At 48.8% G+C, this 27,996-nt stretch overlaps 4 protein-coding genes and 1 long non-coding RNA gene across 23 annotated transcripts in view; 3 read left to right on the top strand and 2 right to left on the bottom strand.

The window, feature by feature from the left end:
* Window positions 1-182: 182 nt before the first annotated feature.
* Window positions 183-19,261, top strand: LOC119219745 (inositol polyphosphate-4-phosphatase type I A-like). 19 transcript variants are annotated; one of them, XM_062561521.1, is made up of 28 exons: window positions 185-668; window positions 3,828-3,904; window positions 5,226-5,436; window positions 5,572-5,616; window positions 5,727-5,845; window positions 5,936-6,052; window positions 6,146-6,225; window positions 6,531-6,642; window positions 6,740-6,830; window positions 6,928-7,075; window positions 7,166-7,296; window positions 7,376-7,480; window positions 7,563-7,671; window positions 7,846-7,863; window positions 8,247-8,433; window positions 8,518-8,733; window positions 8,825-8,966; window positions 9,243-9,386; window positions 9,667-9,699; window positions 9,847-10,019; window positions 10,349-10,472; window positions 10,562-10,629; window positions 10,802-11,001; window positions 11,092-11,189; window positions 11,259-11,371; window positions 11,490-11,644; window positions 17,883-18,050; window positions 18,174-19,261. In XM_062561521.1, the coding sequence occupies exons 3-27, from the start codon at window positions 5,328-5,330 to the stop codon at window positions 18,013-18,015; spliced, it is 2,970 nt and encodes a 989-aa protein (XP_062417505.1). In that variant the 5' UTR covers window positions 185-668; window positions 3,828-3,904; window positions 5,226-5,327; the 3' UTR covers window positions 18,016-18,050; window positions 18,174-19,261. The 19 variants fall into 19 exon arrangements, with proteins under 19 accessions (XP_062417499.1, XP_037331048.2, XP_062417509.1 ...); XM_062561515.1 differs by lacking the exons at window positions 17,883-18,050; window positions 18,174-19,261 and adding an exon at window positions 12,712-14,506 and having other exon boundaries at window positions 183-668; window positions 8,250-8,433; XM_037475151.2 differs by lacking the exons at window positions 17,883-18,050; window positions 18,174-19,261 and adding an exon at window positions 12,712-14,506 and having other exon boundaries at window positions 183-668.
* Window positions 951-27,996, top strand: part of LOC119220256 (abl interactor 2-like) — a 63,701-nt gene continuing 36,655 nt past the window's right edge. The window contains exon 1 of the mRNA XM_037476124.2: window positions 951-955. The gene's annotated coding sequence lies outside the window, so the exon portion shown is untranslated. The remainder of the gene's footprint in view (window positions 956-27,996) is intronic.
* On the bottom strand, window positions 17,000-17,876 carry LOC134127028 (uncharacterized). The gene is made up of 3 exons (XR_009955978.1): window positions 17,748-17,876; window positions 17,221-17,242; window positions 17,000-17,154 (listed from the first exon to the last, which is right to left on the bottom strand). It is a non-coding gene; the product is annotated as an uncharacterized LOC134127028 (long non-coding RNA).
* zgc:113142 (uncharacterized protein LOC503524 homolog) lies at window positions 21,145-22,670 on the top strand. The gene is made up of 4 exons (XM_037476825.2): window positions 21,145-21,508; window positions 21,838-21,990; window positions 22,066-22,199; window positions 22,293-22,670. The coding sequence occupies exons 1-4, from the start codon at window positions 21,151-21,153 to the stop codon at window positions 22,656-22,658; spliced, it is 1,011 nt and encodes a 336-aa protein (XP_037332722.2). The 5' UTR covers window positions 21,145-21,150; the 3' UTR covers window positions 22,659-22,670.
* LOC119220414 (neuronal acetylcholine receptor subunit alpha-4-like) lies at window positions 23,907-27,700 on the bottom strand. The gene is given in 9 exon segments (XM_062560911.1): window positions 23,907-24,032; window positions 24,121-24,445; window positions 24,711-24,843; window positions 24,846-25,164; window positions 25,293-25,512; window positions 26,014-26,123; window positions 26,206-26,250; window positions 26,355-26,485; window positions 27,275-27,700. Coding segments are annotated over 9 exon segments (1,476 nt in total). The 5' UTR covers window positions 27,342-27,700.

The following is a 27,996-nucleotide window of genomic DNA, read 5'->3' as shown; positions in this document are numbered from 1 at the left end:
TAAAGTTTAAGAAAGTGTGTACTGAATTGGATGCTATTTCATTGCTACATTACTAGCTAGCCGGTAGTGGCCGTTTCTTCTTCCGTTTCGCTTTTCTTTCGCGCCACTGGTATCTCTTCTTCTGTGGTTTATTTCGGGGTGCAGCGCATATGGCGCAGTGACGCTCATCAGCGCCATCTATCGTGGAGTTTTGAAAAAGGAACGAACGAGTCTCGCCCGGATTTCTTTTTTTGCGTGAGAAATTGGATGTGTGGCGTGAGTGCGTGTGAAAACAGGCAAAAACGTGTGTCACGCGGCGAGAGCGGGAGAGTTGACAGCTCTGTCAATGACACTACCTTGAATTAATATTCTACACACGTTATTTTTTTAAACATTTTTATAGTTTGTCAAAACAACGACGTAATGCGTGCTTGCGTGATGACGACACCAACGTGCCGTCCAGGGAGCGGAGCGGAGGGGGGGCGTGGCCAGAGAGAGAACAGTGCGGCACTTTGTAGACGCAACACTCCGCGAAACAGTTGACTTTTAATCCGACAAAGCGGAAGTGTGGTCGGAACACGCGAAACCGGACCGGAACGCGGCGGCTCGTTACGGCTCAGAGGAGGACACGCGCGGCGTGATGTCGGCCTCCAGCCAATGAACGGCCGGCCCCTCTGTTTACACCGCCGGTAAGTTCGGGAGAGGAAGCTCCAGCTCGTCGCGTCTCTGCGCGTGTTGGCGCACGACGAGGCTCGCGCACCTTCCGGTCGCCTCGTTGTCTCGTGAACACCGGAAAGGTTGAGTAAAACGGCACGTGACGCACAAGGGCAATACGTAAATAAGACTGTCTATTGTTTATGATTGTTGATGATGATGGTACTTTATTGTGCAGTCAGGAATTACATAACCTGACTTTATTGCCATGTCATGATTGACCATCCCTATTCTGTGTGTGTGTGTGTGTGCGCGCGCGCGCGCTCCTCCCCGCGGCTCTCGCAGGAGTTTAGAGTGTCTCTGCAGGAGTCAAGGTCAGAAGGAGGAGGAGGAGGAGGAGGAGGAGAAGGAGGAGGGTGGCCCCGAGGGCCTTCAGTAGGAAACTTTGAATCAGGAAGTCACTTACCGGCTGGCCTTTTGAGTGTTGAATGTGATGTGAGAAAGCTTGGTCACCCCTTTGCTCAGGTGACCTAGTCATATGTTTGGGGATTACAGCGTGCTGCTGGTGCCTTAATGCTCTCTCTCTCTCTCCTCCATACGGGAATTCACCCACTGTGGGGTCGCCAAACATTTAGTCAAACCCACTCGACTCCTGTTGATTCACCCTCACTCAACTCTTCCCTTGCATCTGCCTTTCTCGTGCTCGTCACACACACACACGCATAAATATATACACAAACCCATTGTGCGTGTGTCAGCTGCTGGTCTCATTTCCCGTTTGGTTTGAACAAATGAAGGAAGCGAAAACCTGTTGGTGACATGCAATGAGGCTGAGGTGGATGGATGAGGCTGAGGTAGATGGATGAGGTGGATGGATGATGCTGACGTGGATGAATGAGGCTGAGGTGGATGGATGAGGCTGAGGTAGATGGATGAGGTGGATGGATGATGCTGACGTGGATGAATGAGGTTGAGGTGAATGGAGAGGTGGATGGATGAGGCTGAGGTGGATGGATGATGCTGAGGTGGATGGATGAGGCTGAGGTGGATGGATGATGCTGACGTGGATGAATGAGGCTGATGTGAATGGATGAGGCTGAGGTAGATGGATGAGTTGGATGGATGATGCTGACGTGGATGAATGAGGCTGAGGTGAATGGAGCGGTGGATGGATGAGGCTGAGGTGGATGGATGATGCTGAGGTGGATGGATGAGGCTGAGGTGGATGGATGAGGCTGAGGTAGATGGATGAGTTGGATGGATGATGCTGACGTGGATGAATGAGGCTGAGGTGAATGGAGCGGTGGATGGATGAGGCTGAGGTGGATGGATGATGCTGAGGTGGATGGAGAGGTGGATGGATGAGGTGAATGGAGAAGTGGATGAATGGGTTACGGGTGGATGGATGATGCTGAGGTGGATGGATGCTCTTCCAAATTTGCTGAAACCGAAAAAAAACAATACTTGTAACATTTGCTGATTGATCTGAGTTGTGTTCAGATTTATTTGTGCCAACAAAATGAAAATAAGTTGCAGTCCGTTATTTTTTCCATATAATTGGGCTGGATGCTTAATTCCATTACCTTCAGTCGGATGCAGTGCGGATGTTTCCAGAGTTGAGATGGATTAACGAGCGGACGCACTGATCTGCTGATGCTCGCATGCAACAGTCAGATCAATTATTGATGAGCTGTGGGAGAGAATGGAGAGGCATCAAAAGGGGAAGACAACGTGTGTGTGTGTGTGTGTGTTGCATAGATAGGGCACCACACGATGGCACAGCAGAAAATTCCAGATTCTGTTAATGAACATCGGCATCAAATATGCTGTTATGCGTTGTTTTTTTCATGATCAACATGACAAGAATACAAACGATTTTAGTTTTGCAGACCAGGCAGAGAAAGAGTTAATAGGCTCCAATGTTTGTGGAGCAGCAGAGCGAGTAAAGGGTGACGAAGAGGAGAGGCCGACGGCTGCAGTCTCTGCTTGGCGTTTGTTTACATCTGTCCTCGGTGTGTGTGTGTGTGTGACGCTGGTTGGATGTCTGGAGGACGGCATGTGATCTGTCTGCGGTCATCAGGGAGAACGTGCACCATCACGCCGGACGCTAAGCGGTCGTCTTCTAGTGCCCGATGCTACACGGTGCTACACAACGCTGATGTTTCAACACATCTGGATCGCTTGCAATGATATTGATGTCATTTTTTGTGTCCCCTGGTGAAGATCAACGTGCCACCGACCCCCTCCCTCGCGCTGTGGCAGTCGGTGCTTTCAGAGACTCTTGACTCGAGGCGCTCACTTCTGCTTTCTATTCAAACGGAATCTTTTTTTTTAAATCTTCTTTGCATCTCTGAGTTCTGTTTCCAGGCCGGGGTCAGTGGCAGGAAACCCCCCCCCCCCCACCTCCCCCGCCCCCGGCTGTGTGGGTAGCAGTCTTATGTTGAGTTGTGCTCACTGTGATGCGTGTTGAAGCAAAACCTTCTTTCTATTAATGGGGTGCCGGCCGGCTGGCTGGAGGTATCCAGTGTGTGATGAAGTGAACAATAAAGGTTAGAGACCGACGCGTTAAGACACTTCTTAAAACAACAGAAGGAAGTGATGCTACACACACACACACACGTTTACTTTCCTGTGGTCGACACGCCTTGTTGAAGTGAGAACATTTATTTAAAGCTGATGATGTAAAAGAGGAAGATCTAAGTAGTCGAAATGTGTCTGAGGAAGATGCTGCTGAGATCTAACCAACATCCATAGTGCAGCAACTGAGTTAGAGTTGGTGATGTGGCTGAAAGAGACGCGTGGGCCCCCCAGTGTGTGTGTGTCTCTGTGTGTGTGTGTGTGTGTCTCAGAGGTTGTGGGTGATGCTCATTTTCATGTGAAAGGGTTATAGCTGCTCCGTCCCTCTAAAGAGATTATTCATGCTTTATTCTAATGCCAATCCTACAGGGTCCACACACACACACACACACAGGGCCTCTGTTTTGGGCTCAATGGAGCCACACGGGGGCCAACGTGTTTTTGGCGGGGCCGCGTCCCGTCTTCAGCAGTAACACGATGTGGACGAACAGCAGAACAAGCGTGTGGTGATGGAGCGAAACGGGACGACCTGAAATGTGCAAACGTGAAGAATCTGAACCTTTTTGTGAGGTTTCGTAACTACAGAAGTAAAACTTGCTGTCGTGTGTCTTTTTCAGATCGAGAACGCCTGCCGGCCTCACTGGACCTGGATCAGTTCCTTCCTTTACCTCTTCCCCCCCCCCCCCGACAGACTGTGAGTAGACGTCCAACAAACCGCCGCTGAGCCATAAGCGCTGTGAGAACCCCACATGGCGCGTAATTAGGAGAGAAAGGCACTTCTAACCGGTCGCGTGATGCTGGTCTGCAGGAGCTTCTTAGCAGACTCTGTGAACTGGTGCTTCACCCCCGTCCCCCAGGGACCCGGGACCACCACCATCAGGAGACACAAGCGTGTTTTACTCTGACATCTGGAATTTTCAGTGTGTGTGCGTGTGTGTGTGTGCGTGTGTGCGTGCGTGTGTGTGTGCGTGCGTGTGTGTGTGTGTGTGTGTGTGCGTGCGTGCGTGTGTGTGTGTGCGTGCGTGTGTGTGTGTGTGTGTGCGTGTGCGTGTGCGTGTGCTCCCGTTGGTGTGACTCACAGGCCGACACACATCCACTGACCCAGCAGCCTAAATCTGGCGCTGCCTTATATGGCGGCTTTTCCTCCTCACTGAGGAGCTTCTCGATTTGAGCTCCTCCTCTTCCAGCGTCACGTGACCGTTATGGGGTGGCGTTTTTTTTAGGGTCAACAGGACAAATCTAAAAGTCTCTTGATTACACGATGACCAAATGCGTTTAATTGCTCCTTCAATGCACCAAAGTAAGGAAGTGGATAAGAGGCTCTGCGTGAGGTGACCCACCTTTTGAACTCCTGTGTTCCTTTTGGCTCGGGCTGTGGAAAATGTGGCTCCAGTTGGCCCAGACGCTGGAAACTTCCTTTTTTTCTGGGAACAGAGACCATGATGCACCTTCTCGTATTCTCCCCATAAGGAATTTTAGCATTCGCTTATACATCAATGCTAGAGGCACCTGTGTGTAAGTGGGTCTTTTTCTTTTTATTTAGTGCTAGTGATTCCATCAAACAGGAAGTAGGACAACAATTATAAACCCACAAACACACTGCATTCATTTGGTCAGCGGCGGTTTGAAGTCATCCAGAAGTGTGACCAAGATGTGTTTGAGTCCTGCACGCAACTCCTACTGAAACTGAGCTATCGACACGCATGGGAATAACCCCCACCCCCCCACAGCGTCTAACTGGACCACAGCAGCCACGCCCCCCTGCGTGGGCCCAGCGGGCTAATTGCTCCTCGCCAAAGTGGGACAGAGCAGCGACGAAGAGCTGCTTCTGCATATATAATGGGATGCTAATTCATAAGTTCCCACGTGGGGAGACACCGCTGGAGCGCGTTGCTGTTGTGCTTCTCGTCGCCATGGACGCACACTTTACAATATGCATACAAAAAAAGACCAAGACCGCTCTATTTGCCGTGTTTTGTGTGTGTTTTTTCTTTAAACCAAACTTCCCGTTTCAGAGAGCCGTGGCTCCGTGCAGAATGAGGGGCGCCTCCCATGGGAGCGTGTGACCGCGGGCGCCAGTGTGTGTGTGTGTGTGTCCACACGGGGACAGCGCGGGCATGGAGGGCGTGCGAGAGCGCGGCGGCTCCCGCACGCAGAGGCCGTGGTCGGTGTACCGGGCCAGCACGCTGGAGCTGTCCAGCGAGATGATCCGCTTGGCTCTGGCAGGTATCGTGAACACCGTTGTGTCCTTTCTTTCACCAGAACACGTTGATAAATGGATCCTATTCATGTGTAGGTCCAGTAAACATTGAGTCGAGCTTATTGTCTCCATTCATGAACCAGTTGTTTGATGGCTTCCAGGAAACAGTCAGGACCCGGACGCGCCCGTGCTTGAGTTCAGTGTGGGTGAGTGGCGTGGGGTTTTTTTTTTGAGGGGGGGGGGGTGGTAAAGTACAACAGGCCGACGTGTTTCCGAAAAGCTCCGTGCGGTTTTCATGCGTCTTTTGCTCGTCCAGCCTGCGCCGACCTGCTGCCTCCGGCGCTGGACCGGAAACCCAACAGCTTCGTAGAAGTGAGCTGCACGACTCCTCCGCAGCTCTTCTGGACCAAACACGCCCAGACCGAGGTCATCGAGGTGAGGTCAAGCACCCCCCCCCCCCAAAGTCCCAGAGGGGCCGTTTGGGACGTGCGATTGGTGACCCGGTGTGACTGGTTCTGTCCGCAGGGCACCAGCAACCCCACCTTCCTCAGCAGCATCGCCTTCTTCCAGGAGTCCAACATCAACCAGCTGACGCAGGTGAAGGTGGCCGTCTACGACGTGAAGGACCGCTCGCAGGGCACGGTACGGCGGCCCCCGGCTCTTACCACAGCTGAGGGGAGGGGGGGGGCGAGCGTGCACAGATCCATGGTCTCGTCTTCCTGTCTCTTTCTGCAGATGTACATGTTGGGCTCGGCACTGTTTCCTGTCAAAGAGTTGTTGCATGAGAGGAGCCACCGATTAGAGCTCGAACTGAGGTAACACACACGCAAACACACACACACACACACACACACACACACGCACACACACAGAGAAAGGGCTTTTTGTATTGTACATAGTGATTTTAAATGAACCCGTGACTTTTAGCGACTGCATTCTGGTTGTTTCTTTCTCGTCTTCACAGGCTTTTGCAACTTGATATTTAAACTTTAAACAAAAAAATCCAAAGAACAAACAGCATGCATGTAAAGGAACAGAAACATATATTTTTAAATATACAGGAAATGCTTTTAAATGTAAAATTTAATAGAAAATCACCAAGTAATGAACACTTGGACAGATCGGCAGAGAACCAGCGGGTGGGGAACATCACCGTCGCTGCCTGGCAGATGGAGGACCGAGCGGATCAGAGGACGGCGGTCGGACGCCTGCCGGACAACCTCAGCGGGCGGGTCAGAACCGCCCAATGAAATGTCTCCATTCGGTCGGGGGAGGGGGGAATGGGCGGTTGGCGGCGGTGTGATGACCCTGTGTGTGTGTGTCCTGCAGACGGTGCTGCCCGTTGACGAGAGCCTCGCCGAGTCGACGGGGGCCCGGATGAAGTACGCCTCGTTGTGCAGAGACACCCTGCTGCGCTCAGGTATGACCACAATGTCCTTCCCACCTGGTAGAAGTGGATCGATCCCCACCGAGTGGGCGGGGCCTGTTGGCTCTGATGGCGTGCTCTGCTCCGTCAGTGTTCGGGGGCACCATGTCCAGGATGTACCGCCTCCCCACCACCGAGGGCAGCCACCTGCGGGTGCTGGAGCAGATGGCCGAGAGCGTCCTCTCGCTCAACGTCCCCAGGCAGTTTGTCAAGCTGCTGCTGGAGGAGGACGCCGCCAGGTGACCACAGGCGAACCCATGAACGCCGCCAGATGGCCCCCGCCGCCGCCGCCGCTGCGTCCCTGACGTGTGCCCCTCGTTCTCCTGCAGGGTGTGTGAGCTGGAGGAGCTGGGAGAGCTGTCCCCTTGCTGGGAGAGCCTGAGGCGACAGATCGTGTCCCAGTACCAGACCATCATACTCGCGTACCAGGAAACCCTCTCGGACCTCAACGCCTACCGAGGTCAGGGGTCGTTGCTTTTTTTGTTGTTGTTGTTTTTTAATCCGTTGCTGATCGTCTCCCCGTCCGTCTCCTCGTGCAGGTCCGTCGTTCAAGGCCAGCAGCCTGAAGGCGGAGAAGAAGCTGGAGTTCATGCCCACCAACCTGCACGTGCAGAGGATGAGGGTGCAGGACGAGCTGCGCCTCGGTGAGGGGGGGGGGGCAGAAAGGGGCGAATCGGCGTAGCTCGTCCTTCTTCACGCCACTCACGGCCTCCTCTCCCTCCCCAGAGCACACGTACGACGTGGTCACGGTCGGGGCGCCGGCGGCGCACTGCCGCGGCTTCAAGAACAGCGGCTTGAGAAAACTCATCCAGAAGTTCGAGGAGGCAAAGAAGCAGTGAGTTCAGAGGACACACAACGAATCAGCCACGGCCGCTCTTTCTGCTGATTTATTCACCCTTTATACTAATAGGAGTCTCTATTTTGATTTGGCTGCTCATGAGTCACTTTTACATGAAAAGTAATGTAATGCTCCCTCTGAATGCTGTTTCTGTTACTTCTGGTGGATCAGCGTGTGTGAGGAGGAACGGTGAGTTGTTGCACCGCTTTGCTTCCGTCTCCGTCTGCTGTGCGTCTCTCACTGCCTCGTGTCCCTGCAGAGGAAGACCCGCGTCCATGTTTAGGGACTATTTTTCCCAGACGTCCCATTGCCCGTGTCTACAGGCACCAAATGATGACCCATGATGCACTTTTGGCTGTGACACTGTTGTGTGTAACGTATGTTGTCGTAGAAAGAACACAGAGGTTGTCAAAGGCCAACGTTTCCCATTTAGACTCTTTAGTTTAATGTGGCGTGCGTGTTTACCTGTGTCATAAGAACACGCATGTGCATGTGCAGGCCACGATGTCGGTATGAACGTTCGGAGGACGGGGTCCAACGCGGCAAAAACCAGGTGTCTCTGCTTCCCGCAGCAGCGCGCTCTCCAGCTCGCAGTCCATCGTCTTCGTACCTCAGGACGTGGTCCGAGCCAAGGAGATCATCGCCCACGTCAACACGCTGAAGACGCAGGTCGGCTACTACGCCGAGCGCCTTTCCCGCGCCGCCAAGGACCGCTCCGCCAGCGGGCTGGAGAGGACGCTCGCCATCCTGGCTGATAAGGTGTGTGTGACATCACTGGGAGATGGTTATTTTGGTTTAGTGAGGTGTAACGAATACCTGCCCCCCCCCCCCCTCGCTCCTCAGACCCGCCAGCTGGTGACGGTGTGCGACTCGAAGCTGCTGGCCTCGGCCATCCAGGCCCTGAACGCAGCGCGGCCCGAGTACATCGCCTCCAAGGCGTCGCCCTCCGCCGACTCGGAGCAAGTGGTCCTGCGCAACGACCAGGACACGCTGCTCGCCACGTGGAGCGGCTCCAGCAGCCGGTCCTCGCTGCACGTGGACTGGCACGAGGAGGAGTGGGTGAGTTGGGGCACCTCGCCTTCATCTTGCTCCGGGCTTCGCATGCTGACGTGACGCGTGGTCCCGCCCACTTGTGTCCGTGTCCTCTCAGGAGAAGGTTTGGCTCAACGTGGATAAGTGTCTGGAGTGCATCATCCAGCGTGTGGACAAGCTGCTTCAGAAGGAGAGGAGGCCCAGCCTCGGGAGGAAGGACACTACCCACTCCGACCTGCAGGGCGGCGCCGGTCGGAAAGGTAGCGCGGACTCCTGTCTAGCTCAATTTACAATTTTCTTTTCTCCACTATAAATTCTTTTTAATTATGTTTTGTGTTTGTGTTTCTAGAAAGTAAGTTGGTGACTATAAAAGGGAACAAATGAACTAAACCATGATTATGCAACTTCAAAAACCTGTTTTACAGCCCTGTAACTAACAAACAAACAGCAACAAATAAATGTATATATTAATATATAATAAAGGACATTTTACTTAAAGAGCATTAATTAATTAATTGCTTTGTATGGCTGTAAAGGTGAAGAAAATCGAGCTTTCTGGATCAACCCAAAAAGTACATCACAGGCATCTCCATCACTACCACCTTCATCAGCATCACCTCCGCCCTCCTCTTCCTCTCTGCCCGCCCTCTCCTCTGCACAGGACTCCTGTAGGTTGAAATGTGTGTTCTGTCAGCCATGTTGCAGAAAGGGGAAGCTGCAGGTTTTGTGCGTACTAACTGAACCAGGGTCACGTCGATCCAAATCAGCTGGCAGTGGGGGGGGGGGGGGGGGGATAAGCCCTGAAAAAATTGCGCACCTCTTTTTTGAATCCCGGGGTGCTAAGAGGTCCGACGGTTGACCCTGGTTCTGCAGTGCGGTGTTTTCTGTGTGTGTGTCTGCTGCCTTGTGGGTGCTACAGCGCAGCTAATCACGCACGTTGCACCTCCATCTTCTCCTCAGATGGAAGCCCCGGTGCCGAGGAGGCGTACCCAGGTAAGAGACCTGTCCCTCTTCTCTCAGCGCTTCTGCTTTTCCTGCCGCTCCTCCGTCGCGTCCGTTCACCGTCCCCGAATATCGCCGCGTCGGCGTCTCTGGGCCCCGCCGTCACTTTCCCGCCTCTCCCCGTGTTTTTTTTTCCAGGCGAGTGGAGCGAGGCCTTGTACCCCCTGCTCACCACGCTCACAGAGTGCGTCGCCATGATGAGCGACAAGGCCAAGAAGTCCATGGTGTTCCTGCTGATGCAGGACAGCGCCCCCACGATAGCCATGGACCTGTCGCTGCAGTGCCGCCGCGACGTCGTCTTCTGCCAGACGGTCAGAGGCCTCCTCTACTACGCGTATAGATCTGAGAACGGCTCATAAACAGGAGGGCGCTGCGCTGTATTTTGTAGGAAATATAATATACGGTGCATTTAGATATAAGGGACTTGAGCATCGGTGCACACAGTGCATTTCTGTCTTAGAACTCTTTATTTGTTGGGCCTCTTATTTCTGGGTTTATTTTTAAGCAGCTTTATTGTAGGTATTACTGACCTGGGATCACATGTTAATGATAGAAGTGCCTTCTACAATATTGACTTCATTATTGTGAACCATTTTAAGGATGCAAGACTCATCTCTACACTCGACTCTCTCTGCTGCAGCTCACCGCTCTCATCTGCGGCTTCATCATCAAACTGAGGAATTGTCTCCGTGACAACGGGTTCCTCCGGCAGCTGTACACCATCGGCCTGCTGGCTCAGTTTGAGTCCCTGCTCAGCACTTACGGTGAAAACACACACACACAGACACACTCTTCTGTCCCCGTCCCGACCGTTGGGAGGTTAATCGGTGATCTCGGCTTGTGTTGGTCCCAGGAGAAGAGCTGGCCATGTTGGAGGACATGAGCGTCGGCATCATGGATCTCCGCAATGTCACCTTCAAGGTAGGAAGACGTTCCACAATGCTTCAGAGAAATAAATAAATGTGAGGCTTTTATTTTGAAAGAATTCCTGTTTTAAACGTTATTATCGGGTTCCTTTTGGGAGCCCAGCATTAAATAATTGATGTGTAGCAACAAAACATTGTTTTATTTTTTTCATCCACCCGACTTCCAGGTAACCCAGGCCACCGGAAGCTCCGCCCCCGACATGCTGCCCATCATCACGGGCAACCGGGACGGCTTCAACGTCCGCATCCCGCTGCCGGGGACCATGTTTGACGCGTTGCCGCGGGAGATCCAGAGCGGCATGCTGCTGAGGGTGCGGCCGGTCCACTTTAACGTGGGCATCAACGAGCAGCAGACGCTGGCTGAGAAGTGAGTGAGTGAGTGAGTGAGTGAGGTGGTGGGGGGGGGGGGGGGGGAGGAGGAGGGCTGATTCATCCCTGCTGTTCCGTCTGTGTTCAGGTTCGGAGACACGTCCCTGCAGGAGATCATCAACCTGGAGAGTCTCTCCAGGCTGAGTTCCTACTACGAACAGTTCAAGGAAGTCCTGCCTGAGGACTGTAAGTCAGAACGATGCATTTGCTCAAGTAGAAGTACGCTGTCTTCACCCTCCCTCCGTGCTCCCCCAGGCCTCCCGAGGTCCCGCTCCCAGACCTGTCTCCCCGAGCTGCTCCGATTTCTGGGGCAGAACGTCCACGCCAGGAAAAACAAGAACGTGGACATCCTGTGGCAGGCGGCCGAGGTGAAGCGCTTTGCGCCGCGATACAGCTTTGAGAGACGTCCTCCGAACCCCACGCCCCCCCCACGGCGTTGCTTTGCTTCTAAGGTCGCTCTCTCTCTCTCTCTCCTCGGCGCCTCAGATCTGCCGCCGGCTCAACGGCGTTCGTTTCACCAGCTGCAAGAGCGCCAAAGACCGCACGGCCATGTCGGTGACCCTGGAGCAGTGCCTGATCCTGCAGCACGAGCACGGCATGGCGCCGCAGGTCTTCACGCAGGCCCTGGACTGCATGCGCAGGTAGGACGCCCAGCCGGGTCCCCCCCCCCCCTCGTCACCGTCGGCGTTGACCTTTCCCGCTTCCGAGTGCTCTTTGTGCGCCTCGTCCTCTGCGGCTCTGAACCACCTCGTGGCTGGCAGAAAATCAACCCGACACGGGTCCCTCGTACCGAACGCCGCGTCGTCCATTGTCGAAGGTCCGATCGCTGTCAGAACCAAATGAAAGAACATGAGTTTAAACCTGTTTGTATCTCTGGGACTTTGTTGTGATCACAGCTGTCTGCATGAAACGACCCCCCCCATCCCCCCCATCCCCCCCACCCCGTTTTTTCTTCTTCTCCCCCTCTTTCCCTCATCCCTGCCTCTCTTTGCCTCATCGGCCAATCAGCATGAAAGCTGCTTTTTATCATTAGAGCTGAAATCTGCTGGAATGCGATGCACGTTGGAAAAAGCATGTTGTACCTTTTCCTCCATTTGATCCTTTTGATCCCTCTTAGCTCCGATCAGGAGTTATGAATAAAAGAGGCTTTGTTCTGGTGAGGAAGACGAGTCCTTAACGCCACGCAGGGACAATGCGTCTCAATTTAAAGCATGTTTTATAAGACATTTTTCTCCTTCCTCACCCCACGCCTTAGAAATTATACACATGGTGAGTTTTTTTCTTCTCTCCTTTTTCTGGAAGTTGTAGAAACATCTCTCAATTTTCTCTTTTTTCTCTTTCTCTTTTTTCCCCTCTTCCTCCTTCCTGTGTTTGTTGTCTCCGTCATGATTTGGATTCTTTTATTCCGGGTGAATCTTTGGCATTTGTTGTGACTTCCATATGCTTTTTATTCATCATGGTTACGGTTGGTAACCACGGGAATCGCTGTCTGTCATCGTGTTTTTGGGGTTCTTTGTGGTGTCGCCTGTTACTTTCTGTCACCCCCCCCCCCTTTGGCTGCCGTCTCTTCCTCTATGTCCTTCCCATCTCCATCTCTGCGCTTCCTCCATCTGTCTCCTCTCCTCCTTTCTTTTACTTTCATCTTTCAAACTTTCCATCACCTCCTTCGCCACCCGCACCCCCCCCCCCCCTTCACGTGACCCGTCAGAGTTGGGACGAGGGAGGGGGTGATCCAGAAGAACCTGAGCGGCTTGCTGCCGGTGCGAGACCTCCGGCTGGACCCGGGCCTCCTGTACTCGCTGCCGCTGCTGGCCCTCAGCCCCAACCTGCTGCTGGTGTGGATCTTCCTCAGCGTGGCCTACTTCCTGGCCAAACTGCGCTGTGGCTGAAGGGGCTGAGGGGAGGGGCCCCTCCTCATTGGCTCCTGTGTGTGTGTATGTCACACTGCTGCTGTGCGGCGTGTACATACTGTCCCACCCGGACTCTTACGTAGCGACGCCCCTTGCCTTCACAGCAAAAACTCCACCTTGTTCTTATTTTGTTTTTGGGCACAGCTGCTAAAAAACACAACGTGGTGCCGGATTTGCTTCGTTTGTGTTGTGAGACGCCTCTTCGAACCCACTCCTCAGAGCATTTGGGTCCTTGTTTAGCTTGATATTTTATGCAGTGGTTCCAGAGAACGTTGTGCGTGCTGCATAGCGCCCCCTGGTGGACAGATATGCAGGTTTCTTTTTAGGACAGCGGTTGACGGGAGCTTTTAGAATAGAATGGTAATCTGTGCCAAAAATTAAGTAAGTATAGAAATGTATTTATTTTCTTCTATTAGGACTTCCTGCTTTTCTAGACAGAACAAGATATTGGACCTCTTCAGCCTGTGCACTTTCCAGCAGACCTAGGGTCAGTTATGGCTCTGTTTACATCCGTATCTCCATTTAGACCAAAATGCCGCCCTCCATCGGGTTGGATCGTCTCTCTTCGCGCTGCGTTTTGCTTTCTGAGACCTCAAGTGTGCGAAACAAAGCGAACGCCTCTATTTTGTGGTGTTTTCTGATTTCCCTCGCATACCTTGCGTCCAGCCTTGCGTCGTTTGCCCTCCCCTGCGCAGCACGTCGGTAGCAGAAATAAATGCCAAGCTTTCTTTGCATGTTAGAAAACCTGCTCTGTGCAGACCAGTATCTTCCTCTGAGAGTCTCCATCTCATTAGCATTGACCCAGTGAGGAAATGGACCAGACCCAGAATAGCCTCCTGTGGGAGCGAGGCCTGCTCCGGTGACCCCGTGCACTCCAGTAGGAGCGAGGGGTACGTGGCGAGGCTCCTTTGTGTATTTGTGGCCCGTTAGAAGCACGCGCTGTAAATATCTTTAACGCTTCCACCTGAAATGTAAAACTTGTCGATCATTGTGTTTTTAAGTTAAGGACTACCTCTGTGAGACAGAAGTTATACTTTAGAGTTGATATTAAAGAAGTATATATTCATTTATAAATGCATTTGTGTGGTGACACAATCACTGAGCAGCAGGGATGTGAAAGAATAGGAATTAAATGATTATTACAATTATTTTGTAATAAGTGCTTCCTTCATTGAATCTTTTTTTTATTCTTAAGGATCCAGATGTATCAGAATATATTTGTATCGCTGCACACAAATTGTATTTATGTATTGCTAATAAGATCTTGGCTCCATGTTGTCTTAAATTATTCCAGAGCAGATATATATGATCTATAATTTAAATAATATTATTGCACTTGTGCCGTAAGCGTCCTGCTGTGGCTTCATATCAAAGATCAGTTTAAAATGCAGCTTTATTTTGGTTTTATGCACAAACTGCTGGCATGGTAACAATTTGCACTTTATATAAGTTCCGTTTACTACATAACTTGTGTTGTGTGAATAACATGTCATTTATGATGGTTACAACATGTAATAATAACTAAGTTACCAAATGCTGTTATTCTGTTATCATTTATGTGTATGGGTGTGTTTTACTGACGATGATGACGATGATGATGATAAAAGTACACCGACGCCCAGAAGTCCCTGAACGCCACAGCCCTGCTGTAAACAACAATAATAATACTATTATTACATAATAAACGCCCCGCGCCTCTTCTCCTGCATCTCGTCACGACTCTCTTAACTCTGTGTGTGTGTGTGTGTGTGTGTGTGTGTGTGTGTGTGTGTGTGTGTGTGTGTGTGTGTGTGTGTGTGTGTGTGTGTGTGTGTGTGTGTGTGTGTGTGTGTGTGTGTGTGTGTGTGTGTGCGGGCTGCAGTGTATAGATGCATGTATGTACATAAGTATCTACATACATGTTTACCTGCTTCTTGTGGCAGTCAGCTGCTCCTTTTTCTAACAAACAAAGTGATACGTGATGCATTACGTCATCGTAACGATGTGGACTCCAGAAGAGTACGTTTCATTTCTGCTCCTCTTAGAGCGACCTTCATCCCTTTATTATTTCACCTTCATCCTTTTATTATTTCACCTTCATCTCTTTATTATTTCACCTTCATCTCTTTATTATTTCACCTTCATCCCTTTATTATTTCACCTTCATCCTTTTATTATTTCACCTTCATCTCTTTATTATTTCACCTTCATCTCTTTATTATTTCACCTTCATCCCTTTATTATTTCACCTTCATCCTTTTATTATTTCACCTTCATCTCTTTATTATTTCACCTTCATCTCTTTATTATTTCACCTTCATCCCTTTATTATTTCACCTTCATCTCTTTATTATTTCACCTTCATCCGTTTATTATTTCACCTTCATCTCTTTATTATTTCACCTTTGTCTCTTTATTATTTCACCTTCATCTCTTTATTATTTCACCTTTGTCTCTTTATTATTTCACCTTCATCTCTTTATTATTTCACCTTTGTCTCTTTATTATTTCACCTTCATCTCTTTATTATTTCACCTTCATCTCTTTATTATTTCACCTTCATCCTTTTATTATTTCACCTTCATCTCTTTATTATTTCACCTTCATCCTTTTATTATTTCACCTTCATCTCTTTATTATTTCACCTTCATCCTTTTATTATTTCACCTTCATCTCTTTATTATTTCACCTTCATCCTTTTATTATTTCACCTTCATCCCTTTATTATTTCACCTTCATCTCTTTATTATTTCACCTTCATCCCTTTATTATTTCACCTTCATCCCTTTATTATTTCACCTTCATCCTTTTATTATTTCACCTTCATCTCTTTATTATTTCACCTTCATCTCTTTATTATTTCACCTTCATCCTTTGATTATTTCACCTTCATCCCTTTATTATTTCACCTTCATCTCTTTATTATTTCACCTTCATCCGTTTATTATTTCACCTTCATCCGTTTATTATTTCACCTTCATCCCTTTATTATTTCACCTTCATCCTTTGATTATTTCACCTTCATCTCTTTATTATTTCACCTTCATCCCTTTATTATTTCACCCTCGTCTCTTTATTATTTCACCTTCATCCTTTTATTATTTCACCTTCATCTCTTTATTATTTCACCTTCATCTCTTTATTATTTCACCTTCATCTCTTTATTATTTCACCTTCATCTCTTTATTATTTCACCTTTGTCTCTTTATTATTTCACCTTCGTCTCTTTATTATTTCACCTTCGTCTCTTTATTATTTCACCTTCGTCTCTTTATTATTTCACCTTCATCCTTTTATTATCCCTTTATTATTTCACCTTCATCTCTTTATTATTTCACCTTCATCCTTTGATTATTTCACCTTCATCTCTTTATTATTTCACCTTCATCTCTTTATTATTTCACCTTCATCCCTTTATTATTTCACCCTCGTCTCTTTATTATTTCACCCTTGTCTCTTTATTATTTCACCTTCGTCTCTTTATTATTTCACCTTTGTCTCTTTATTATTTCACCTTCATCTCTTTATTATTTCACCTTCATCTCTTTATTATTTCACCTTTGTCTCTTTATTATTTCACCTTCATCTCTTTATTATTTCACCTTTGTCTCTTTATTATTTCACCTTCATCTCTTTATTATTTCACCTTCATCTCTTTATTATTTCACCTTCATCCTTTTATTATTTCACCTTCATCTCTTTATTATTTCACCTTCATCCTTTTATTATTTCACCTTCATCTCTTTATTATTTCACCTTCATCCTTTTATTATTTCACCTTCATCCCTTTATTATTTCACCTTCATCTCTTTATTATTTCACCTTCATCTCTTTATTATTTCACCTTCATCCCTTTATTATTTCACCTTCATCCTTTTATTATTTCACCTTCATCTCTTTATTATTTCACCTTCATCTCTTTATTATTTCACCTTCATCCTTTGATTATTTCACCTTCATCCCTTTATTATTTCACCTTCATCTCTTTATTATTTCACCTTCATCCGTTTATTATTTCACCTTCATCCGTTTATTATTTCACCTTCATCCCTTTATTATTTCACCTTCATCCTTTGATTATTTCACCTTCATCTCTTTATTATTTCACCTTCATCCCTTTATTATTTCACCCTCGTCTCTTTATTATTTCACCTTCATCCTTTTATTATTTCACCTTCATCTCTTTATTATTTCACCTTCATCTCTTTATTATTTCACCTTCATCTCTTTATTATTTCACCTTCATCTCTTTATTATTTCACCTTTGTCTCTTTATTATTTCACCTTCGTCTCTTTATTATTTCACCTTCGTCTCTTTATTATTTCACCTTCATCCTTTTATTATTTCACCTTCATCTCTTTATTATTTCACCTTCATCCCTTTATTATTTCACCTTCATCTCTTTATTATTTCACCTTCATCCTTTGATTATTTCACCTTCATCCCTTTATTATTTCACCTTCATCTCTTTATTATTTCACCTTCATCTCTTTATTATTTCACCTTCATCCCTTTATTATTTCACCCTCGTCTCTTTATTATTTCACCCTCGTCTCTTTATTATTTCACCTTCGTCTCTTTATTATTTTCACCTTCGTCTCTTTATTATTTCACCCTCGTCTCTTTATTATTTCACCTTCATCTCTTTATTATTTCACCTTTGTCTCTTTATTATTCCTCCTTCATCTCTTTATTATTTCACCTTTGTCTCTTTATTATTTCACCTTCATCTCTTTATTATTTCACCCTCGTCTCTATTATTTCACCTTCATCTCTTTATTATTCCTCCTTTATCTCTTTATTATTTCACCTTCATCTCTTTATTATTTCACCTTCATCTCTTTATTATTTCACCCTCATCTCTTTATTATTTCACCTTCATCTCTTTATTATTTCACCTTCATCTCTTTATTATTTCACCCTCATCTCTTTATTATTTCACCTTCGTCTCTTTATTATTTCACCCTCATCTCTTTTATTCCTCCTCAGCGATGGCTGCAGACGAGAAAACACGGTGAAGAACGTGGGATGCCGAAAGTACGCCTTCAACTCGCTGCAACTCAAGGCCTTCCCCAAACACTACCGCCCCCCCGACGGCACCTACGGGAAGGTGGAGACCTGATTGGACCACGGGGGGTCGGGGGGGGTCATTCCAAGGTAAACCCTGGGAGAACAGTGGCACCGTCTGGACTGTTTTCATATTAGTTCTTTACTCCGTATTCTGCACAAAATGCTGAATTTCCGAATGTTTAGCTGTGTTTTTCATTTCTTATTCTGAAGATGGACTTGAACAAGAGCTGCCTCGTCCCTGATCAGGCGCCGATACGATCAATATCACCCCACCAGTGAACCCTGCTTAGAGTAAGCTATTGTCTGCTGTCGACCTACAGTACAAACGGATGGTAGTGTGGCCGGAGAGCGAGATAAAGCTTAACAACATATCACAGAAACATGGTTTGATTTAAAAGACAACTTTAAGGCACCTTTATGCCTCACAGGTCTGTGTTAATAATCCCATCGTCCCTGTGGAGCAGAGACGGCCTTATTCCTCACGGAGACAGACGGGTTCCTGCCCTCCACTTGTCTTCACATTTCATTTTACACGGCTCGGTAACACATGAAGCAGCGTTTAAGAAGAACCCCCCCCCCATCCCCCCCCCCACCCCCTCATCAGAGCAGAACTCTGGAGGCAAAAGGAGAAGATGACGTCCATCAGAGCGACGTTGAGCAGCTGTAACTCGGTTTAATGTGAACTTTGCAATAATGCCACAACATTGTTTGAACCCAGGCGAGCTGTGGAATTAGAACATAACCTGGATGGATGGATGGAGCCTAAAACCTTTTGTTTCTATGCAGTGAATAATGACGTAAGACATTCAGAGCACAAAGGAGATCTGAAGCAGCCAAAGTGAGCTCAGACGGATTCTTTTGCGTTTCCTCACCTCATCGTTGTGTATGTACCGGCCGGGGGGGGTGGGGGGGGGTGCGCTCCACCCTCTGACTGAAAGGTGAAGCATTCTGCAGAAATACATCCGTCCTTCGTTGGCTTCATCAATCAAATGAGTGCCTTTGGTTGTGTGTAGATAATTCTTACTGTCAGGAGAACATCTGTGAAGGCTTGAACGGTGCCGTATTTTAGTCATAGTCATTATGTTACATAAATATAAAATGTGTGTTTTTTTTCATATTTAGAGACATACGGGGAAAGTTAATGTATTGATACAGCTGAAAGGTTGCAGTATTTTGGGGACGAAATGGAGGAATTTATTGTAAGTTCCCCCACATTCATTTTACAGCGTCTTGATGTCTGTAAATTAAAGTATTAATCTTGACGATTTTCATATCAATAAATTTCACTGTTCACTGTTCCCCACCTGAGTGCCTGTCATTTTGATGTATACACTCACCTAAAGGATTATTAGGAACACCTGTTCAATTTCTCATCAATGCAATTATCTAATCAACCAATCACATGGCAGTTGCTTCAATGCATTTAGGGCTGTGGTCCTGGTGAAGACTCCTGAACGTCAAACTGAATGTCACAATGGGAAAGAAAGGGGATTTAAGCCATTCTGAGCGCGGCCTGGTTGTTGGTTCCAGACGGGCCGCTCTGAGTATTTCACCATCTGTTCAGTTACTGGGGTTTACAAAGAATGGTGTGAAAAGGGAAAAACATCCAGTATGCAGCAGTCCTGTGGGCGAAAATGCCTTGTTGATGCTAGAGGTCAGAGGTCATGGGCCGACTGATTCAAGCTGATAGAAGAGCAACTTTGACTGAAAGAACCACTCGTTACAACCGAGGTGTGCAGCAAAGCATTTGTGAAGTTACAACACATCCACTCATCTCCACTACACAGAGGAACAAGAGGCCACAATTTACAAGAGCTCAGCAAAACTGGACAGTTGAAGACTGGAAAGATGTTGCCTGGTCCGATGAGTCTGGATTTCTGTTGAGACATTGAGATGGTAGAGTCAACAGAATGAGAACATGGATCCATCGTGCCTTGTTACCACTGTGCAGGCTGCTGGTGCTGCTGGTGGTGTAATGGCAGTGTACTGGTTCTTGAACATGACAATGAGTTCACTGTACTAAAATGGCCCCCACAGTCACCAGATCTCAACCCAATAGAGAATCTTTGGGATGTGGTGGAACAGGACCTTCATGCCCTGGATGTTCATCCCACAAATCTCCATCAAGTGCAGGATGCTCTCCTATCAATATGGGCCATCATTTCTAAAGATGCTTTCAGCACCTTGTTGAATCAATGCCACGTAGAATTAAGGCCGTTCTGAAGGCAAAAGGGGGTCAAACACCGTATTAGTGTGGTGTTCCTAATAATCCGTTAGGTGAGTGTATATATGTGTGTGTGTCTGGATGTTTATACATATATTATAGTGAAGTTACTAATTCTCTCAGAATAATATGAGATATTGCTCATGTTGCATGTTTTCTTGCACAGCTTCTTTTCTGATGATGAGCCGGCTGGTTTTGGTCGGACTCTTGGCGGTGCTCTCTTTTTGAAGCAGAGGCCCCAGGATGCAGCCTGAAGGTCTCTGAAAGCCACACAGGAGACTGTGAGAAGCAGAGACCAAAAGTCCACCCAACTCCTGGCTGTTATCAGTGGGGTTTCCCCCCCTCCCCCTCCCTGGGCCTTTGTTTTTTATGGGCCCGGCCACCGTGTCAAGGAGAGTTCGGAGAACACCACCTGATTGGGTCCATCAGCGTGATGGAGACGTCATCCGATGTGCAACCACAGAGGACATTAGTTGAGAGGAGAATGAAAGGAAGGTCTATTCTTCCCCCGGATTGGTCCATATTGAACGGGTTAGTTGGGTTCTGGTTCTTATCTTCAGGCACCAGTTGATGCTACAAGGATTCAGAGTCCCCCCCCCCCCCCCCTCCTGCAGAAAAGTAAAGTGGAATAACCAATAACAAGTCCCACTGTGTGAAAGATCCTCGAAATTTGTTAAACGTTAGGGCAGATGTCCATGGGGGGGGCGCGTGCCCATCCATGACCCTCATTCACCGCAAATGACTGCGCGCTCTCATGGATCCTTGAAAAGCTTCAGCCACAATCATCGATTAGTTGAGGTCACGATTGAATTTTGTCTCGAGCAACAGATGTGTCACATGAAACCGACACTTTCCCCGAAATCCCCCCACCCCACACACACCCCTCCATGATGAACCGCCGGGCGGGTATAAATTACGCAGCGGGCGGCGCCGTCCGACACTGCGCCTCATCACGCACGCACCATGAACGCCATCTTCCTCATCGGCCAGGTCACCGGCGTGGCCTCCATCGCCTGCCTCCTCCTCCTCGCCGTCGCCAAGCTGCTGTCCCGCCGGCGCGGCGACAGCGACGCGCGGGACGGCGACGGGCGCGCGGTGCTGATCACCGGCTGCGACAGCGGCTTCGGACACCATCTGGCGCGACGCCTGGACCGCCGGGGCTTCGTGGTGTTCGCCGGGTGTCTGTGTCCGGAGGGGGCCGGGCCCCGCAGCCTGGTCCGGGAGGGCTGCGGCAATGTGACCGTCCTCAAGCTGGACGTCACCAGCGACGCGGAGGTGCAGCAGGCAAAGCGGGTGGTGCAGGAGAACCTTCCGGAGAAAGGTGGGGGGGGGGGGGGGTCATTTCTAACAATTCTAATCCATTCATATTGTTAGCATCACTTAACTCCATCTCACATTGTGTAAATCATTGTACTGTTTTAGATTACATGCATGTTTCTTCTTCTCAAGTTAAGTTAAGTAACTTTTATACACCTCGTTCCTTGAATAAATCACATAATGTTAATCTCAATGGCGCCTTTGTGTCCCAAAACACAAATGTTAGAAATCTGGATTAAATCCGTATCACAGCGTATCACATCCTTCCGTTTGGGTTGTTGCCACGCAACGTGTGCTGAGGCCTCTTCTGAGGAGCCACTCTTCCACCAACAGGCCTGTGGGCGGTGGTGAACAACGCCGGGATCACGGACTGGGCCGAGATCGAGTGGAGCTCCATCGGGGACTTCCAGAAGATGGCGGACATCAACCTGTTCGGCCCCATCAGGACGTCTTTTGCCTTCCTGCCGTTGATCCGCGCATCCAGAGGTGAGCTCGGAGACGAAGCCGCGTCGCCGCGCGCCCACGGCGCCGACGTCTGAAACGGATGTCTTCCTGTTTCAGGCCGGATGGTGTACATGTCGAGCATCTTTGCCTTCTTCAACTGCCTGAACATGGGGGCGTACAGCGTGTCCAAGAGGGGCCTGGAGGCCTTCGCGGACTGCCTCCGGGTGGAGGTGGCCAGCTTCGGCGTCAAGGTACGGAGACGTTGGGACAAAGTCTTTTACACGTCACAGGAAACGACCGTTCCCGTTATAACGCACCGGACTCCCTCTTTCACGCGCGCGCAGGTCAGCATCATCCAGCCGGGGAATTTCGGGCAAGCCACCAACATCCTGAAGACCAAGACGAGCGGGGACATCTGGGACAAATTGGGAGACGAGCGCAAGCCGCTCTTCAACCGGCAGTACGTCGACGCGGCCAACGAGTACTTCGCCGCCACGTGCCGGAGCGGCTTCGCGAGCGCCGACATGGTGGTCGACGCCATGGCGCACGCCGTCACCGCGGCTCGGCCCAAACACCGGTACCTGCTGGCCTCGGCCGCCGACACCTTCTTCTTCCAGCTCTTCCCGCTCCTGCCCAGCGTCCTCGCCGACGCCGTGTTCTCCTTCAGCTCCATGTACGCCAAAAGGGAGGAAATGCTCTACGCCAAGTAGGCTGTGGACGGGGGGGGGGGGGGGGGGGGACATGTACACATATTTATGCACATTTTGTGAGAGATATCTCCTGGGTCTTTCTCTCGTAGTGTATTCACATTTTATTTTGTTATTAAAGGATGTATATGAATCAATAAAAAAGGTTTGTTTCAACCGTCCACTATTTGTAGTTCTTGAAAGTCCCTTTGAACCCTTCCTCGAATATTGGGAGTGGAAAATCAAAATCTTTAAACAAGAAAGAAGCCTTTGTACTGCGCCGCGCAGATAACTGCAGAGATGAAGCAGAAAAGGTCTCTCACAAAGGTCTCATGTTTGATGACGTCACCATGGACAGAAACACTAGATGCACATTGAAATCATCCCCAACATTTCCAAAATGTTTGGAGACCATAATACATGGAAGAAGAAATACTGCTAATTCCACTTCCTTTTCCTCCATAGTGCCTGTAGTGTAGCTAATGTCCATAGATCAGCAAACCGGACCTCCGGGTGGAGATGGCGTCGAGGTACGGAGATGTCTGCGCTTCATAAAGCACGAAGCCTTTGGGAGGTTTGCAAACCGAACCGAAGGGCGCTCTGTTTAAGGCCTCCAGTCACACGCTGACCCGTAGTCACTTGGGTTTCTGTGGGTGACCTTTGACCTTTTGCTGGGTAAGCACGTGTCTTTAAAATTGTTGGATAAACTCGATCTTGTGACTCAGATTTGTGTCTTGGGCTCTTTTATTGACTCCTTTGATATCCCAAGTTCCCCTTTTCACCACATAGTTGTTACACAATAATAAATGAATTAAGAGCAATGAAATACTTTTTAATAGTTTGAGGAAAACACGTTATTTTTAGCTCTTAATATCTCATTACATATATAAAGTATATGACAGCTACTTTCATGCAGCGTGATGAGCCAATCACGGCCTTCATAGTGATTGTGGCCATGTGACCTCCTTCACCTCGCAGCTGAAACAAATCAGGATTTAGATTCTTCTCCTAAATGCAACGTCATAACGAAGGCGAAGCGAGAGTGGGAGGAACTACATTTTCCTGAAATCCACAGATATTTTCAGTATTAAAAACACAAAACATCTTCTGTCTTCCACGTGTTTGTAAGAAGATCGTTTTTTATAGAGAGCTACAACAAAAATGCCAATGAAGCAGATGAATTGATTCTGGAATCATGTGAAACGTTGTGACTGACTGATCTCGCTGTGCATCACTGATTCAATTAGGTTAAAAACTCTGTCCAGTGTGGATCTAAAACATCCCGGAGAGCCACGGAGGCAGGAAGAGTCCGGCGGTCCCCAGCAGACACGCGATCACAAACACCCACAGGAAGAGCCGGTCCACCACCACGGCCATGTGCTCCCAGTCCTCCTTCACCTGTGGACACAGAAAACCACACCGAGAGGATGCGACCGCAGCTGAGATCAGACCCTTTTCCTGGGGGGGGGGCGGGGTCAGCACTCACCGAGAGGTCGGCGTCCTCGGCCCGCAGCCGCTCCGCGATGTAGGTCACGCCCTCCAGGGCCGACAGCACCGCGGGGGACAGGGCGCCACGTTCCACCGCAGGGGGGGGGGCCCGGTCCGAGCCGAGCGGGGCGAAGATGTGAGCCAGAGACGGCCCAAACCTCCCCGGGTTACCGTGGAGACGGCAGCAGTGCTCTTCGTCCCCGGGGTCCAAGTAACCGTAACCATGGAGATCCATGTCAGACTCCTGAGTGACCCAGGTGGCCGGGCTGTGGGCGGGGCCCGGGGTCCGGAGGGGGAGGAGCCTGTCAGTCAGGTGAAGTCGCCTGAGCCCAAAAAAGTGACATTTTTAAATAGTCATGCCAACGTGTCGGTTATTTAATTGAAAAATATCTGCGAACGGGTTTCTACAGAATCCAACTCAACCTTGAGTAGAACTTGGGAAAGAAAACTTTCCTAACAACTATATTTATTCAAACTTCTTTTCTCAACGACCATCATATCAGGAGCAGGTTCCTTTGATGGTAAACGTCTCTTTTTGAGGCCAGAGGAGTCGCCCCCTGCTGGCCAGGAGAGAGAATGCAGGTCTACCTCGCCGGCCTGGCGCCCTGATCCGGCCGCGTCATGCACAGCCAGCGGGGCACCGCCGACAGGAAAGGCCCGCGGACCCATCGGGGCATGGCGTGAGTCTCTGGCGAGCGGTGGTGCACGTTCAGCGCGAACACTCGCCGATGAGCGGGATGACCAGCGAGGTGGACGGGGTGATCTCGGTGAGGAGCAGCAGGAAGACGGTGAGCGACAGCAGCACGGAGATGCACAGCGTGATCTTCTCGCCGCAGTCCGCCGGCAGGTAGAAGACCAGCACGGTGAGGAAGGAGATGAGGAGGCAGGGGATGATGAGGTTGACGGTGTAGAACAGCGGGAGGCGGCGGATGACGAAGTGGTAGGTGACGTCGGGGTAGATCTCGTGGCAGCAGTCGTACTTCTTGGTGCTGTAGGTTCCCACGGCGTTCACGATGGCCCACTCTCCGCTCTCCCAGTAGTCCTGCAAGTCCACCATAGATGTTGCACAGACACTGTCGGATCTCCAAAGAGGACTACGAATGTTTGTCCCGATTTCCTTGGGGACACGCTGGAGGACAGGTGGAGTAAAAGAGGAAAATGGAAAAGAACCTTGAGGTCCACGGCGCTCTGGAAGGGCTCCAGGTCGATCTTGGCGCGGTCGTACGTCCAGGAGCCGAACTTCATCTTGCAGCTCTGCTGGTCGAAGGGGAAGAAGGTGACGTCGATGGAGCAGGAGGACTTGTAGATGGCCGGGGGAACCCAGCGGACGCGACCCGTGTGGAAGACGTGGGCCTTGGTCATGTGGGTGACGGCGAACTCTCCGTCCGCGCTGGAAGAAGAAGAAGAAGAGCAAGTATTATCCAAGTATCCAAGTATTGGGAATTGACACCAATACCAAGAAGTTGGGCTGTGAATAAAGAGGAGCATTTTTCTCAGGCCTCCATCTCAGTGAGACTGAGTCAATGAACCTCCAGCGTTGCCTCTTTGGCGCATCAGATGTTGAATAATTGATCAGCCGAATGTTAACCGCGCTGTTTTCATGATGCAAACGCTGAAGCGGGAGAAAGTTTTCTCTCCATCCAGACCACTTCAAGGATTCATACCCGAGGGCCGACATTCCGGATCGAGCGAGTAATCGATCGCCGATCGTTTCCACCGATAGATTACCCAGAAACAGAGTGAGCTCGTGTCCTCCGTTGTGACAAAGACTTCTTTGTGACGGGGGGGTCCCAAAATAGGGCCTTTTACTTTTAATTAGTTAACTACCAAACCAAACTTGTTGTCGTTCCTCTTCCCTCAGATGTTGTGCAAAGGGCTGGGTGTTCTTTACTTGTTGTAGAGCACGATGTCCGGCACCCAGAGGAGCTCCGAGGGGACTCGGATGGACGTCATGTTGTGGAAGTCGGACGGGCTCCAGCGCAGCTTGTGGTCAGTCCATTCCTGCCCAAAACAAACCAACAGAACACACAGTGGGCGCGTCGAGGCGCCGGGTCGCCGAGCCGCGGGTCGGTTCCCTCCTCACCTGCTTCAGCCACACGTTGGTCGTCATCATCTGGTTCTTCTCGTCCTGTTTAGGGCGCCACACGTTGGGAAAAAAGATGAGAAATCGCTGGGTTAGAATGGGCTGTTCTCATTGGACGGCGGGACATCGAGAGGGTGGCGTGCTCCCACCACGTCGATCAGCTGCGCGATGGAGAGGCCGAACTTGACGACGACCACGTCGCTCCACTTGCTGTGGCCCCCGAACAAGACCCCGAAGAGTTTGTCCTCGCTGTGGACGCGAGTCCAGTCCTCAGCCAGCGCTGAGAGGGCAGAGACGGACAGACTGTCAGCCAGACTCCTGCTGATTGGTGCTGTTGTTGTTGTTGTTGTGTGCGCATGGAGGACAGGATGGACAACTTTGGGCCCCTGGGTGCACTACCAAAAATGGCACTTTTGACATTTTCTTCTTCCCGTAGCTGCTCTCTGGGGGAAGAAATCCATTAGTTGAGCTTCATTGTTCATAAAAGATCAGACTGCGATCTTCCGCACTTTGATTTAATCTTACGTCATGCGGACAAATCATTAGAGCTAATTGATTGGATGCTTTTATTTTGGACTAATTGTTTATTGTTTACACATTTCTTTCTTTCTTTTTGTCTTCGTATGTCGGATGATGAATAGAGAAAAAGTTGGGTTTTGTTTTGATGACGTCATGCTGTGTATGATGCAGCCTAATATTCGTATTGTTGATTCCACAGAAGGAACAAATACCGCAAAGTATTTATAAAGTATAAATATTACAATAAATTATGAAGTCACAAAAACACTTTTCAGTCCAGATAGGAATATTATATGTTTCTTCAAAGACTCCTGTATGAAAAGTCGGAGAGTTTTGGGATAGCCCCGCAAAATTATGACATTAAATAAGATTGTTGAATGATTATTGCACAGACGCTCCTATGTGATACAGGAGGACGAATACTATACGAATATTATAAAAATATAGGTTAAAGTCGCGGGAGGAATATTGTAAGACGTCAGCTTTTCGCTTTTAAAAACCACAAAATGATGAATCATTTGTTAAATGTCGGGATGCGCGTCACACTCACCCAAGTTGATGCAGATCCAGCAGCGGTAAAACGCTGAAATCGTTGTGAAATGTCTCTTCAGCTCCATTTCTAGAATCAACAGAAATCGATACAGATCCAGTAAAATAAACGTTTTAGAAAATGTTCCGCCTCCTGTTCTCCCGTCTGTCCCGTTGGTGTTCAACCTGCTGGATGGATCCTAACCTCCCCGGGCACGTGATGACTGTACCTGTCATCACACTCCCAGTCTCCCACAGTGCTGTCATTACTATTTGTTAACTGTCATCATTTTCTAACCATGAGTCGGGATTTGGTGAGAATTTCAGGACAGTTGACACAGTTTAAGTTTTCATTTTAATTTGAATACAATCGTATATGAATGTTCTTTCAGATCAACTCATAAATTACCTGACTGATTACATGGCGGTGTGAAAACCACAGCACAACTTCGGCATATGTGATTTAATCATAGATGGAAAGATTACTTTGATATTGTACTCAAGTACTAGTAATGTGAAGTATCTCTTTAACAGCTTTGGGCAGTCTAAATTGCACATTACAGGTGGTTGTTTACACTTGTGTAAATATAAATCAATTAGTTCAATCTCTTTGTTATTTTTTATTTCATGTATTCATTCCGATAATTATTTAGCATTTTTTGTATTCTTAGTTTGAACAAATATATTGTTTGTTCAATGTTTAATCGATGATTTAAGCCGTAGCCAGACTCTGGCCAGGAGGTG

This window comes from Pungitius pungitius, chromosome 3 (assembly GCF_949316345.1).
Source record: "Pungitius pungitius chromosome 3, fPunPun2.1, whole genome shotgun sequence".
NCBI classification, from domain to species: Eukaryota; Metazoa; Chordata; class Actinopteri; order Perciformes; family Gasterosteidae; genus Pungitius; species Pungitius pungitius.
Note: the sequence above shows the minus strand (reverse complement) of the source record. Positions and strands in the feature narration are given on the sequence as shown.